The sequence below is a fragment of the Gobio gobio genome, assembly GCF_949357685.1.
Source record: "Gobio gobio genome assembly, chromosome: 2".
Classification (NCBI taxonomy): Eukaryota; Metazoa; Chordata; class Actinopteri; order Cypriniformes; family Gobionidae; genus Gobio; species Gobio gobio.
Window position 1 is genome coordinate 28,325,627 of NC_137098.1, and position 13,033 is coordinate 28,338,659.

General features: G+C 40.0%; 1 protein-coding gene across 2 annotated transcripts in view; it reads left to right on the top strand.

Moving 5' to 3' along the window:
* acox3 (acyl-CoA oxidase 3, pristanoyl) overlaps positions 1–3,464 on the top strand; it is a 32,458-nt gene extending 28,994 nt beyond the window's left edge. For both annotated transcript variants that reach the window (XM_079841245.1, XM_079841246.1), the window contains exon 18: positions 2,690–3,464. In XM_079841245.1, the coding sequence (XP_079697371.1) occupies positions 2,690–2,809 (120 nt within the window). In that variant the 3' untranslated portion in view covers positions 2,810–3,464. The remainder of the gene's footprint in view (positions 1–2,689) is intronic.
* Positions 3,465–13,033: the final 9,569 nt, after the last annotated feature.

The window sequence follows — 13,033 nt, forward strand, 5'->3', positions numbered from 1 at the left end:
AAACTGTTTAGAACGATTCAGTCCGATTTGGTGAACTGATTCGGTTCACTAAAAAGAACCAGTTCAAAAGAATGATTAGTTCGCGAACCGGACATCACTAATGTACCAGAGACGGAGAGATTGTTAACACAGTTATTTATAGTAACTACTGAGTTGTGAGAGCACTGTCAGCGCGAGTTTATTTTGTTTGTATCTGAGAGTCCCAGTCACACCGAGCCCGTCTTCATCATTATTCTACCAACTTTGTAACACATGCAATGTATCATTACAGCTGTCGAGATGAACGAGTTACGAGTAAGTGTTGATTCTAGCATTATTTTTTAGATATTTTCCTATCATATGAAAAGTGTCAGTGACGCGCATTGAGGACACAGCGCAAACAAAGACACAACAGCAGTAATCGAATGTAATACAGTTTATTGTGGGGCTAGGCTGGCTAGCCCGGATATGCTCACGCTTACCCCCCTTCTGCTTAATCTCGCGCCGCGTTTGGTGCCTCCGCTGTGGGCCAGATGCAGTACTGGGGGTCGGTGATGTTGAAGGCCGACCGGCCAGTGAAGCCCGAGCTTCGGTGTGCGTGAGGTTTATCTCTAAAGATGTGACTCTGCCGATGTTGAGCAGAAACTCACGACTGTATGCACATTTTAGAACAGATAGACGCGACGAGGACGTACAAAAACATGGACTCACAAGATAGAAAACACCGTTCTGTCGGGAGAGAGAGAAGCCGCAGCGTCTGCACGAATAATAAATAATTAGCTACACATAAGAAATCACTGATCATAGATCAGAAGGAACTGAAAAAAGACTTCTGTTTTCATTTGTACATCCAAACACTGAGAAACTGCCAGCATTCACTCGTTCACAAGCCATGATCTCTCGAGGACAAATATAGCGCTTGCATGGGCTTGCCAAATTCTCTGGGCGGAGGAAAGGGAGGTAACCGTTTCTGTTATGACTTCATAACAGGAAAATTCAAGATCAGCTCGTCTGAGCTGTCATTTTCTAAAAGGCAGAGAGAGACAGCCACAACTCGGTTTACACCGATCAAAATTTCTAGCCACTTGGGGACAATATTCAGGCTAGGGGAACTCATATTTATGTTGAAAAACCTCATAAAACGAAAATTTCATGCCATGGGACCTTTAAGCAAACATTGTCAGCAAAAAAACAATACGCTTGTTCCATGTGGTAATGATGTGATTTCTTGCAGACTGCACCCTCTAGAGTTTCAGGACTGAACTACAGTAGATACACTGCCCGGCCAAAAAAAAAAAGTCACTGTTTAGATTTAAATACTTAAAAGTTTTTGATTGGATCATTATTGCAGAGACTATTATCTAGCATGTTATATGTTCTTTTAACCCTAATTGATGGAGTGTGTATTTCTTAATATTATTTCTTAAACAAGCATATAAGAAGACATAATGGCCATTATCCAGAATGACAATGTCAAGATCCATCAGGCTCCAATTGTGAAAGAATGGTTGGGACCTTAAATTCATTTTGTTTTGTTTTTTGTATTTGGGATGTGCTGGAGTAAACTTTACAGAGTGCTTGACTCTTGCATTGTCAATGTAAAATCTTGACCAATAATTTATGCACCTCTTGATGGAAATAAATGTTGTGATGTTATTTCCATCAGGAGGTGCATAAAAGAGGTGCAGCTTTTTTGGCCAGGCAGTGTCTCACACACACACACACACACACACACACACACACACAAAGGAACAAATGACACTTTAAGGCCGTTTTAAGACATTTTAAGGCCACTGTCATGACTATTCGAGTGTACATAATTTTTTGTCATATTTATCAGTACTGTTCCTGTATTTGCTAAACTTTTAATGGAAAAAAAGCATAATTATACCTTCAAATGATACAAGTTGTTTACGAATTTGGGAATATAAAAAGGTGTTTTTTTTTGACAGAATAATTTTCCCTGCTAGTCTATTAACTAAGTTGGCCTGTGAGACTGACAGCTAGTGATGATGCAATATTTACTGGAAAATATTACAACTTAATGTGTCACATAAAGGGGGTAATGTCAACATCACCTAATTACACCTAAAATCAACAATTATTAGAACTTTGGGTGGAGCATTTACTTCCTCTTGTCACAAAACAAAAAAATAACCAAAAAACATTCCAGTTAATTAAAACAAACTGGAAAAGCTGGAGGGTTTTTTCCATTGTACAAGACACTGCCCTTAAGGGGGTTTAATTCACTGTCCCTCAGAAACAAGATTCTGACTAGACATTATGGTTACTGACTCATTCCTCCAGTCATATTCTCTCAGCACTTGTTTGGCAGGCCACACACAAGTTTAAGAAAGAACAGTGCCTTACTGAAACACTAAACAGAGCAGTCACATACACTCCCCACTGACACACAGACCTTTATACTGATCCCCCTGCTGAGTGAGACACTTTTCATGTTTACAGTTGGGGAGATGCTTACTGGAAATTATCTCTCACTATGGCATTGAGTTAATTTTCTGACTCATCTGAGGTTCTGATAAAAGGGATATCTTTATTTATGTAAGCTCTCCACGTTTTTATTATTTTTTTTACTGTTATTGTCTTGTTACTGATAGTACGTTGCATGACTTGACCTTATTTTGATATGTTGTTTTTTTTGTAATCAATGCATTTGCGATTCAGTATCTGTGTTTCTTATGTGCTTCAGCTCTACAAAAACCTGTGGTCTACAGTCATGCAGGGCAAGAACGTCCTGGAACGGCCATCTTGGTGGGCTGAGTTTTGTTCTGACAAACCTGTAGTTGGATCTTTCCGAGCCAAACTGTAACTCCTCACTTCTTCGGCGGTCACTCGAGACGAGTATGACTGTCCTCTCCGTCGGGTCATTGCAGATATTTGTCTGCTTGTCCTTAAAGCCAAACCGTATTATGATGCTGTCATACAGTTGTCATTGATTCATTCAGCCTTGATTAAATTTATTAAAAGGTTGTATGAGTTTATGGAATATAATCTCGACCATGTTGATCACAGTGTAAAATTATGAACAGATTCACTAAAATGTACTAAGATCAGCGTAAAGCAAGATTTGTGGTGTACTGTAAACATTAACAAGAGCACTTGTAACTTTCTAATTCATTATGCCATTATAAACTCATTTGTTTCGTTTGACTTTATAAATATTGAAGGTTTGATTTATAGGTTGTCAGATCTTTTGTTTGACTGCACAAACAACTAAACTATAACAAAACCCTCAATAACAGTGTTCAGAGGCTAACTTTTTTGTTGATAACTGCATTCATCTAGATCTACTTTGGAGTGAACATGTATGATTGATTATTTTACATAATGTAATTTTGATTGTGGATGATGAATGACTTTGAGCACAAATCCTTGTATATTTAATACATTAAATGTAATATGTAAGAATGTAATTATAATAAATTGTGACCTTTTTATCCAAATAAATACTTTTAAATACTTTGAATTTAAGTCTTTTTATTTAGACGTGAATGCAGTGCGACTGTATGATATATTGTAGTTTGACATCTTGAATATTGAATTAAACCATATTAACCTATAAACAGTTAATAATTGAGATGCCTGATTCAGAGATGGTTTTCCCCCCATTTAAAGATTACTGTGCAGTGCATTAGCACACAGGTGCTATTGACATCTCATGGATGCAACCAACCAACAGAGAGTGAGCTCATTATAACAAAGCTGTATACTTTACAAATGAGTGATACTGGGGCAAACTCTTAAAAAATAAAGGTTCCAAAAGTGGGTTTTTGCAGCAGTGACATATTTTGGTTTCCCCTAAGAACCTTTCAGTGAACAGTTCTAAGAAGAACCTTTTTTTCCTTAGTGTAAAAACAATAAACGGAAGAATGTTTTTTTTACTATAAAGAACATTTTGTGCAATGGAAAGGTTTCATCGGTAAGCCCCTCCCCTCGAACGCAGATGAGCCAATAGCAGTTGAGTATCAGTTGCGCTGGGACCGGAACTCGGACACCTTTAGGTTTCAGCGCCATAGAGAAACATTGGAATTTCCGAAGCTCTCATCGGTTTGATGGTGTTTATGCTACAAAAATGCTAAAATGTCGTGCCTGAGGTACTGTAACACTGATTCCAGGGATCCTGAGAGGATTTTCTGTTTGTCATACTCTCGTTAAGTTTCGATTAAAGTCCCTGCTAACATACAAACCGAAATAACTAACTGTTCTCATGTAACACTTAAGGTCAAAAACACGAAGGTCTACATTTCAGTGTCACATTATCTGTCCTACTAAGGAGGACTCATATTTTGATGGGTATTATAGTCTACGGGTAGTGAAAGGGAGAGCTTGCGCGCAGTTTATCGGAGTTGTTTTGCAAAGTTGACCCGTTATTAACTGCACCCCCGAAAAGGCATACGGTCTGTGTATATTTTTGTTTACTGTTAGTTGTATGAGTGTTTTTGTGTAATTTGCTGTGTATGTTAATGGTAATGCAACGGAGAGAGAGAGTTTGTGAATGAGACGTTAATGCCCACTTCTTATGCTTTGTTTGTTCAGCTCTTACGATGATTAAACTTGATAAACCATCAGTAAAGTTTGGCCATCATTCGGACGGGGTATACGCTACATTCTGTGTCCAAAAACATCTTGGGATAAGGTTTTCACACTGACAGCTGTCATTGTAAGATATAGCAACTCCGTTTGTTTGTCCGAGTTAGCAACAGTAACTAAGGGGGGCGGGGCTTACCGATAGGTCAATTCCCAAATCCGACTTGTGACACAGCCTGGAATCACACTGTTCATTTGGCCAGAGGAGAAATGGCGAATCTGGTTTCTCCCAAGGTTTTTCTTCATTTCTCTCTCCTAATGGAGTTTGGGTTCCTTTCCACTATCGCGTTTGGCTTGCTTAGTTGGGGTTTAAAAGACTCTTCATATTCAGTAATACTACCACTATTAGTCACTGTTGGATGAGAACAAAACTTGGGGTCTTGTTCACGAGTGAGGGAAGGCTGGAACGGGAGATTGACAGACGGACTCTCACCTATGGTCATGAGCTGTGGGTCATGACCGAAAGGACAAGATCCCGGATACAGGCAGCCGAAATGAGGGTGGGGTGGGCGCTCCCTTAGAGATAGGGTGAGTAACTCGGTCACTCGGGAGGAGCTCAGAGTAGAGCCGTTGCTCCTCCACATCGAGAGGAGCCAGCTGAGGTGGCTCGGGCATCTATTTCGGATGCCTCCTGGACGCCTTCCCAGGGAGGTGTTCCAGGCACGTCCCACCGGGAGGAGACCCCGGGGAAGACCTAAGACACGCTGGAGGGATTATGTCTCCCGGCTGGCCTGGGAACGCCTCGGGGTTCCCCCGGAAGAGCTGGAGGAAGTGGCTAGGGAGAGGGAAGTCTGGGCGTCTCTGCTTAGACTGTTTCCCCCGTGACCCGGCCCCGGATAAGCGGAAGATGATGGATGGATGGCATTTGAATCAATGCACTTATTGTGTACATACATGTTTTACATTGTACTTACATTTTAAAAATACCTGCATATAATTACATCTGTAATTAATTTCTGTAGTTACGGTAATTATTACATTGCTGACCCTTCCGTTACACCTAAACCCATACCACCACACCTGTCCCTAACTTTACCCGTATCCCACCTCAATATCAGCAAAAGTGTTTTGCAATACAATATGAACACAATAAGTACACTGTAGTAGTTAAAGGGATAGTTTACCCAAAAACGAAAATTTGATGTTTTTCTGCTTACCCCTAAGGCATCCAAGATGTAGGTGTCTTCGTTTCTTCAGTAGAACACAAATGAAGATTTTTAACTCCAACCGTTGCTGTGTGTCACTCATATAATTCTTGTCAATGGAGACAAATATATTTTGGTTTCCCCTAAGAACCTTTCAGTGAACAGTTCTAAGAAGAACCTTTTTTTCCTTAGTGTAAAAACAATAAACGGAAGAATGTTTTTTTTACTATAAAGAACATTTTGTGCAATGGAAAGGTTTCATCGGTAAGCCCCTCCCCTCGAACGCAGATGAGCCAATAGCAGTTGAGTATCAGTTGCGCTGGGACCGGAACTCGGACACCTTTAGGTTTCAGCGCCATAGAGAAACATTGGAATTTCCGAAGCTCTCATCGGTTTGATGGTGTTTATGCTACAAAAATGCTAAAATGTCGTGCCTGAGGTACTGTAACACTGATTCCAGGGATCCTGAGAGGATTTTCTGTTTGTCATACTCTCGTTAAGTTTCGATTAAAGTCCCTGCTAACATACAAACCGAAATAACTAACTGTTCTCATGTAACACTTAAGGTCAAAAACACGAAGGTCTACATTTCAGTGTCACATTATCTGTCCTACTAAGGAGGACTCATATTTTGATGGGTATTATAGTCTACGGGTAGTGAAAGGGAGAGCTTGCGCGCAGTTTATCGGAGTTGTTTTGCAAAGTTGACCCGTTATTAACTGCACCCCCGAAAAGGCATACGGTCTGTGTATATTTTTGTTTACTGTTAGTTGTATGAGTGTTTTTGTGTAATTTGCTGTGTATGTTAATGGTAATGCAACGGAGAGAGAGAGTTTGTGAATGAGACGTTAATGCCCACTTCTTATGCTTTGTTTGTTCAGCTCTTACGATGATTAAACTTGATAAACCATCAGTAAAGTTTGGCCATCATTCGGACGGGGTATACGCTACATTCTGTGTCCAAAAACATCTTGGGATAAGGTTTTCACACTGACAGCTGTCATTGTAAGATATAGCAACTCCGTTTGTTTGTCCGAGTTAGCAACAGTAACTAAGGGGGGCGGGGCTTACCGATAGGTCAATTCCCAAATCCGACTTGTGACACAGCCTGGAATCACACTGTTCATTTGGCCAGAGGAGAAATGGCGAATCTGGTTTCTCCCAAGGTTTTTCTTCATTTCTCTCTCCTAATGGAGTTTGGGTTCCTTTCCACTATCGCGTTTGGCTTGCTTAGTTGGGGTTTAAAAGACTCTTCATATTCAGTAATACTACCACTATTAGTCACTGTTGGATGAGAACAAAACTTGGGGTCTTGTTCACGAGTGAGGGAAGGCTGGAACGGGAGATTGACAGACGGACTCTCACCTATGGTCATGAGCTGTGGGTCATGACCGAAAGGACAAGATCCCGGATACAGGCAGCCGAAATGAGGGTGGGGTGGGCGCTCCCTTAGAGATAGGGTGAGTAACTCGGTCACTCGGGAGGAGCTCAGAGTAGAGCCGTTGCTCCTCCACATCGAGAGGAGCCAGCTGAGGTGGCTCGGGCATCTATTTCGGATGCCTCCTGGACGCCTTCCCAGGGAGGTGTTCCAGGCACGTCCCACCGGGAGGAGACCCCGGGGAAGACCTAAGACACGCTGGAGGGATTATGTCTCCCGGCTGGCCTGGGAACGCCTCGGGGTTCCCCCGGAAGAGCTGGAGGAAGTGGCTAGGGAGAGGGAAGTCTGGGCGTCTCTGCTTAGACTGTTTCCCCCGTGACCCGGCCCCGGATAAGCGGAAGATGATGGATGGATGGCATTTGAATCAATGCACTTATTGTGTACATACATGTTTTACATTGTACTTACATTTTAAAAATACCTGCATATAATTACATCTGTAATTAATTTCTGTAGTTACGGTAATTATTACATTGCTGACCCTTCCGTTACACCTAAACCCATACCACCACACCTGTCCCTAACTTTACCCGTATCCCACCTCAATATCAGCAAAAGTGTTTTGCAATACAATATGAACACAATAAGTACACTGTAGTAGTTAAAGGGATAGTTTACCCAAAAACGAAAATTTGATGTTTTTCTGCTTACCCCTAAGGCATCCAAGATGTAGGTGTCTTCGTTTCTTCAGTAGAACACAAATGAAGATTTTTAACTCCAACCGTTGCTGTGTGTCACTCATATAATTCTTGTCAATGGAGACATGAAAAAAACATGGACAGACAACTTCAAATTAAACCCCGCGGCTCGTGACGACACATTGATGTCTTAAGACACAAAACGATCGGTTTCTGAGAGAAACCGAACGGTATTTATGCAAATATATCACCTCATATCAGACAAACGCTTCAGCTCTGCAGACTGCCATCACTTCCGGTAGGTGAGGTCAAAATAGCGGCCGGGTCATAGATATGTATACGTAGATTCTTCATTCGAGCGATCCACGTCATGATCCACGCAGGCACTAATGAGGTATCTATGTATATATCTATGGCCCGGCCGCTATTTTGACCTCACCTACGGGAAGTGAAGGCAGTCTGCAGAGCTGAAGCGTTCGTCTGATATGAGGTGATATATTTGCATAAATACAGTTCGGTTTCTCTCAGAAACCGATCGTTTCGTGTCTTAAGACATCAATGTGTCGTCACGAGCCGCGGGGTTTAATTTGAAGTTGTCTGTCCATGTTTTTTTTACCCTAATAGAATTTGTCTCCATTGACAAGCATTATATGAGTGACACACAGCAACGGTTGGATTTAAAAATCTTCATTTGTGTTCTACTGAAGATAGAAGACACCTACATCTTGGATGCCTTAGGGGTAAGCAGAAAAACATCAAATTTTCGTTTTTGGGTGAACGATCCCTTTAAGGCCACCTAATATAAAGTGGGGCCAAATATTTTTATTGTGGATTTGTCCTCTTTATCATCAAATTCTCAGCACTTGTTGCTTGTTGTCTTCCTTTTTGCACTCTTTGTGTCCCTATCTACACTATGTGTGTGACTGAGAGAATGTGTCTGCATTCCACACATTAACGTGAGGGCTCTGGTGATGGCCCTGGACATGAACAGAGTGCACTTCGGTGTCAAGTTTGTGTTTCTGCAAGAGCGCGTCTCATTGAATTAACATTCTTACTCACACATGCACACACACACACAGTTTCTATAGCCTGTGGTTTCTTTGGGAATCTTCACTTGTTTGTTTTTATTGATGTGGTCTGGTTTAGAGACCAAAGCGTGCAGGGCATTATGACTTGAATGAAACCATATGAAATGTGTATTGATGTCAAACATTGATGAGTTTATTTGTTTTATTTCCTGCTATACATTGCGTGCAGAACGTTGATTTTCTGATCCAATTTTTTTTTCAGGCACATTTTACCAATTCCAAACCACGTTAATCTTAATAACTACTATAAATTCTGTTTTTAATCATTTATAAGTGATATATAATTGTTCATCAAGGCTGGAAATGAAAAACACCTTATATTTAGGTGTGCAGAATTATTGGGCACGATTATTATCTTTTACAGGTAAAATAATCCAAAAAAGAGATTAAAATGCCCATGAGAAGGATACAATACTAATGCAACACTAAAAATTGCAGTTAAAGCATGACCATTGGACAGTGAAATGCTCATTGGGTCAGCAGGGTCAGACCAAAACAGGTGGCGATGAATTAAGGTGAAGGATTAAGTGTGAAACCAGCAGGAACCCTTTAGTCTCCAGCTCCCCCATTTTCCAGAGACTTAGGTAAAGAATCCTAAAAAATGACCCCTACTTAATAAGATTCACAAGTTGAAGTGTTGTAAAATACATGAAGACTGTTTTTTTATAGGCTTTATTGACAGATAGGTTGAGAGTGGCAGTAAGTTTTGGGAATTCATTTTTAGTCCATCTCCTATCCTGAAGTCCGTTTTGCAGAGTTGGACTAAAAATGACCACCCAAAACTTACTGCCAGATTCTGGAAGATGAATTCTTCAAACAGTGGTAAAAGAGAGGAAGTGGTGCTGGTCCGTCAAGAGTCACTCTCAACCTGTCTATAAAGCCTATACAAAAAGAGTCTTCTGTATTCACAACCCTTCTTCATGTATTTTACAACACTTCAGCTTGTGATTCTTATTAAGTGGGGGTCACTTTTTAGGATTCTTTACCTAACTGAAGTCTCTGAGATCCTGACACCTTGCACTTCTGGAGACTCCAGGTAGGTTGCAGTTCTGGGAAATGGTGGCGCTGGAGACTAAAGGGTTCCTGCTGGTTTCACACTTATTTCTTCCCCTTAATTCTTAATTATTTTGCTGTTAACATGTGTCTTTTCTCGGCCACCTGTTTTTGTCTGACCCTGCTGACCCAATGAGCATTTCACTGTTCAATGGTCATGCCTTAACTGCAATTTATAGTATTGCATTATAGTTATTAAGATTAACGTGGTTTGGAATTGGTAAAATGTGCCTGAAAATGCAGTGTGAGCTATTTCACTTACTAAAAGGTATTATGCGTTTTCCACATATACATTGGTAATATCATGCTGTTCTTTGAAGTTATGAATATGATAATTCAGTACGGTTTATATTACATGTACATTACCTTCTGATACCATTACTGTACCATGGTAGCACCAGTACTTTTAGTAGTCCTAATGGCTGAAAGGATATTCTTATTAACCCTTATAAACAGAAATACTTGAAAAATGTAACTATTTTGGTTTCAGACCATGTTTAGAAGTGTGGAAACCAATGTCTGGCATGCACTTTCGGAACTAGCCTATAATTAGCAATTAGCTGCATAGATTATTATTATTACAGGACACACACCCTGTGTAACACATCTTTGTTTAATGTATTTCTTCGTGCCATGTCTTTATTTACCCAGCTTGTAGACAGCAAGATCCATTCTGAGCTGAACCACTTCTTGGGTGTGTTGGCATAGCACTTTAGCCACAACACCATGCTAATATGCTAAACCCAAACAGAACTAGTCATCTGTTGACCCAATGTCAAGTTTCTATTTATCCTAGCTCTTGAAAGACTCAATCCTGATTTCCTCCATGGTCATATGTGGTTTGGCCTAAACGCTGTGCTACAGCATAAAATGACTTCAGCACAAATTACATATGACTTCATATGATATATACTGTATAAGTGTGTGTTTCTTTGTGGTTTTTAGTCAAATTTAAGGGCAAATTCAATCAGCATGTTTGACAACTTTGCAAATCTGAAAAGATGTTACTTTCCTGAGGAAAAGAATGTTAAGAGTCATGACATGTATTTTTAAATTATTTTAAAATGTTCTTTGAGATTAACTTATAATTTTGTTAGTTTTTTTGCACAAAATGTTTTCAACCCTCATTCTGGCCATCTGTCTGAAATGATTTTAAGGGCCGGCTCACTTAAAGGGTTAGTTCACCCAAAAATTAAAGTTCTGTCATTAATTACTCACCCTCATGACGCTCCAAACCCGGAAGCGCTGCACTGTGTTTACAATGTGAACAGCGTAGGAGACTGACATGGGAAGAAATTGTTGAATGAAGTCATTATTTTTGTTTGTTTTTTTGGGCACAAAAGCATTCTAGTTGCTCATAACATTAAGGTTGAACCACTAGTCACATGGACTATTTTAACAATGTCTTTACTACCTTTCTGGGCCTTGAAAGTGCTAATAGCATTGCTGTCTATGGGGGTCAGAAACTTCTTGGATTTCATCCAAAATATCTTAAATTTGTGTGAAGATGAACGAAGGTCTTGCGGGTTTGGAACGACATGAGGGTAAGTAATTAATGAGAGAATGTTCATTTTTGGGTTAACTAACCCTTTAAAGGATTAGTTCACCTCAAAATGAAAATTTCCAGATAATTTACTCACCCCAATGCTATCCAAGATGTCCATGTCTTTATTTATTCAGTGGAAAAGAAATTAAGTTTTTTGAGGAAAACATTTTAGGATTTTTCTCCACACAATGGACTTCAATTGTAACCAATATGTTGAACGTCCACATCAGTGCAGTTTCAAAGGGCTTCAAAGTGGTTCAAATGGTACTGCGCGATCCCAGCTGAGTAATAGGGTCTAATCTAGCGAAACGCTCGGTCATTTAAAAAAAAAAATTCAAATGAATATACTTTTTAACCACAATTGATCGTCTTGTGCTGGTCTGCAATGAGCCAGGCATTACGTAACGTACGTTGAAAAGGTTATGCCGAACATGGGCGGAAGTACCGCCCCATTGATCCCAGCTGAGTAATAGGGTCTAATCTAGCGAAACGATCGGTCATTTAAAAAAAAAATTCTAATGAATATACTTTTTAACCACAATTGATCGTCTTGTGCTGGTCTGCAATGAGCCAGGCATTACGTAACGTACGTTGAAAAGGTTATGCCGAACGTGGGCGAAAGTACCGCCCCATTGTTTAAAAAGCGAACGTTTGACTAATACAAACGCTTTTTTAACAAAAAGGACAAATTAAGTAATAAATATGTCATTCAACATACAATACAATTTGAACGATCCTCCTTCTCCACACTTTTAAACATCTTGGATGACATTGGGGGTGAATAAATTATCTGGAAATTTTTATTTTGAGGTGAACTAATCCTTAAAGGCTTGTCAGTAAATGGCCACTGTTATGAGTGGCTAAATTCCTTGCACGTGTAATAGTCCACACTAGTCCACCACATTTCACATGAGTAAGTGCTTAGAAATCACTATCTATATAAAACCCTCATTTACAAAACATTATGTAATTGTTTATTTGCGCTTTGCGATGTAGCTGATTTTAGATCCAATACAGTAGGCTGCTTCATCTTTCAACAAAAGTTTCTTTGCAACTCGCTTACAAAACAATCTGCAGTCAAATGTTCCGAATAAACATGATCCTCTGAACCGATTCAAACCAACCACTTGTTCTGAAGGCTGTACAGTGATGCAAACTCCATTTGTCCTGTTTTCGGGAGAAGTAGTTCAAGCACGAGTCTGTCAGAAATTCTGTATACTGTGACACTCGTGTCTGGTGTAGACAAGTGTCAGCTGTTAAAAGTGCAAGAGGGTGTGGCCTGTAGGATTCACTGATGTCTTCTAGTCATATGCAAATGTGTTTGCCCGTTTGAAATCACAAATCCCACAATATCCAAACAAGCCCTTTTTGGAACTTGGTTAAATAAATGCTCATTACTGAGGAGAACAATTTAAGCTATAAAACTTGCTTTTAATGGTAAAGAACTCTTATTTGTCAAAAATCAAGGAAAATTTGATGTCATCATGACCCCGTTGTTGTATGGGACCTTCTGGAAAAAACAGGAGTTTTTTCAGACA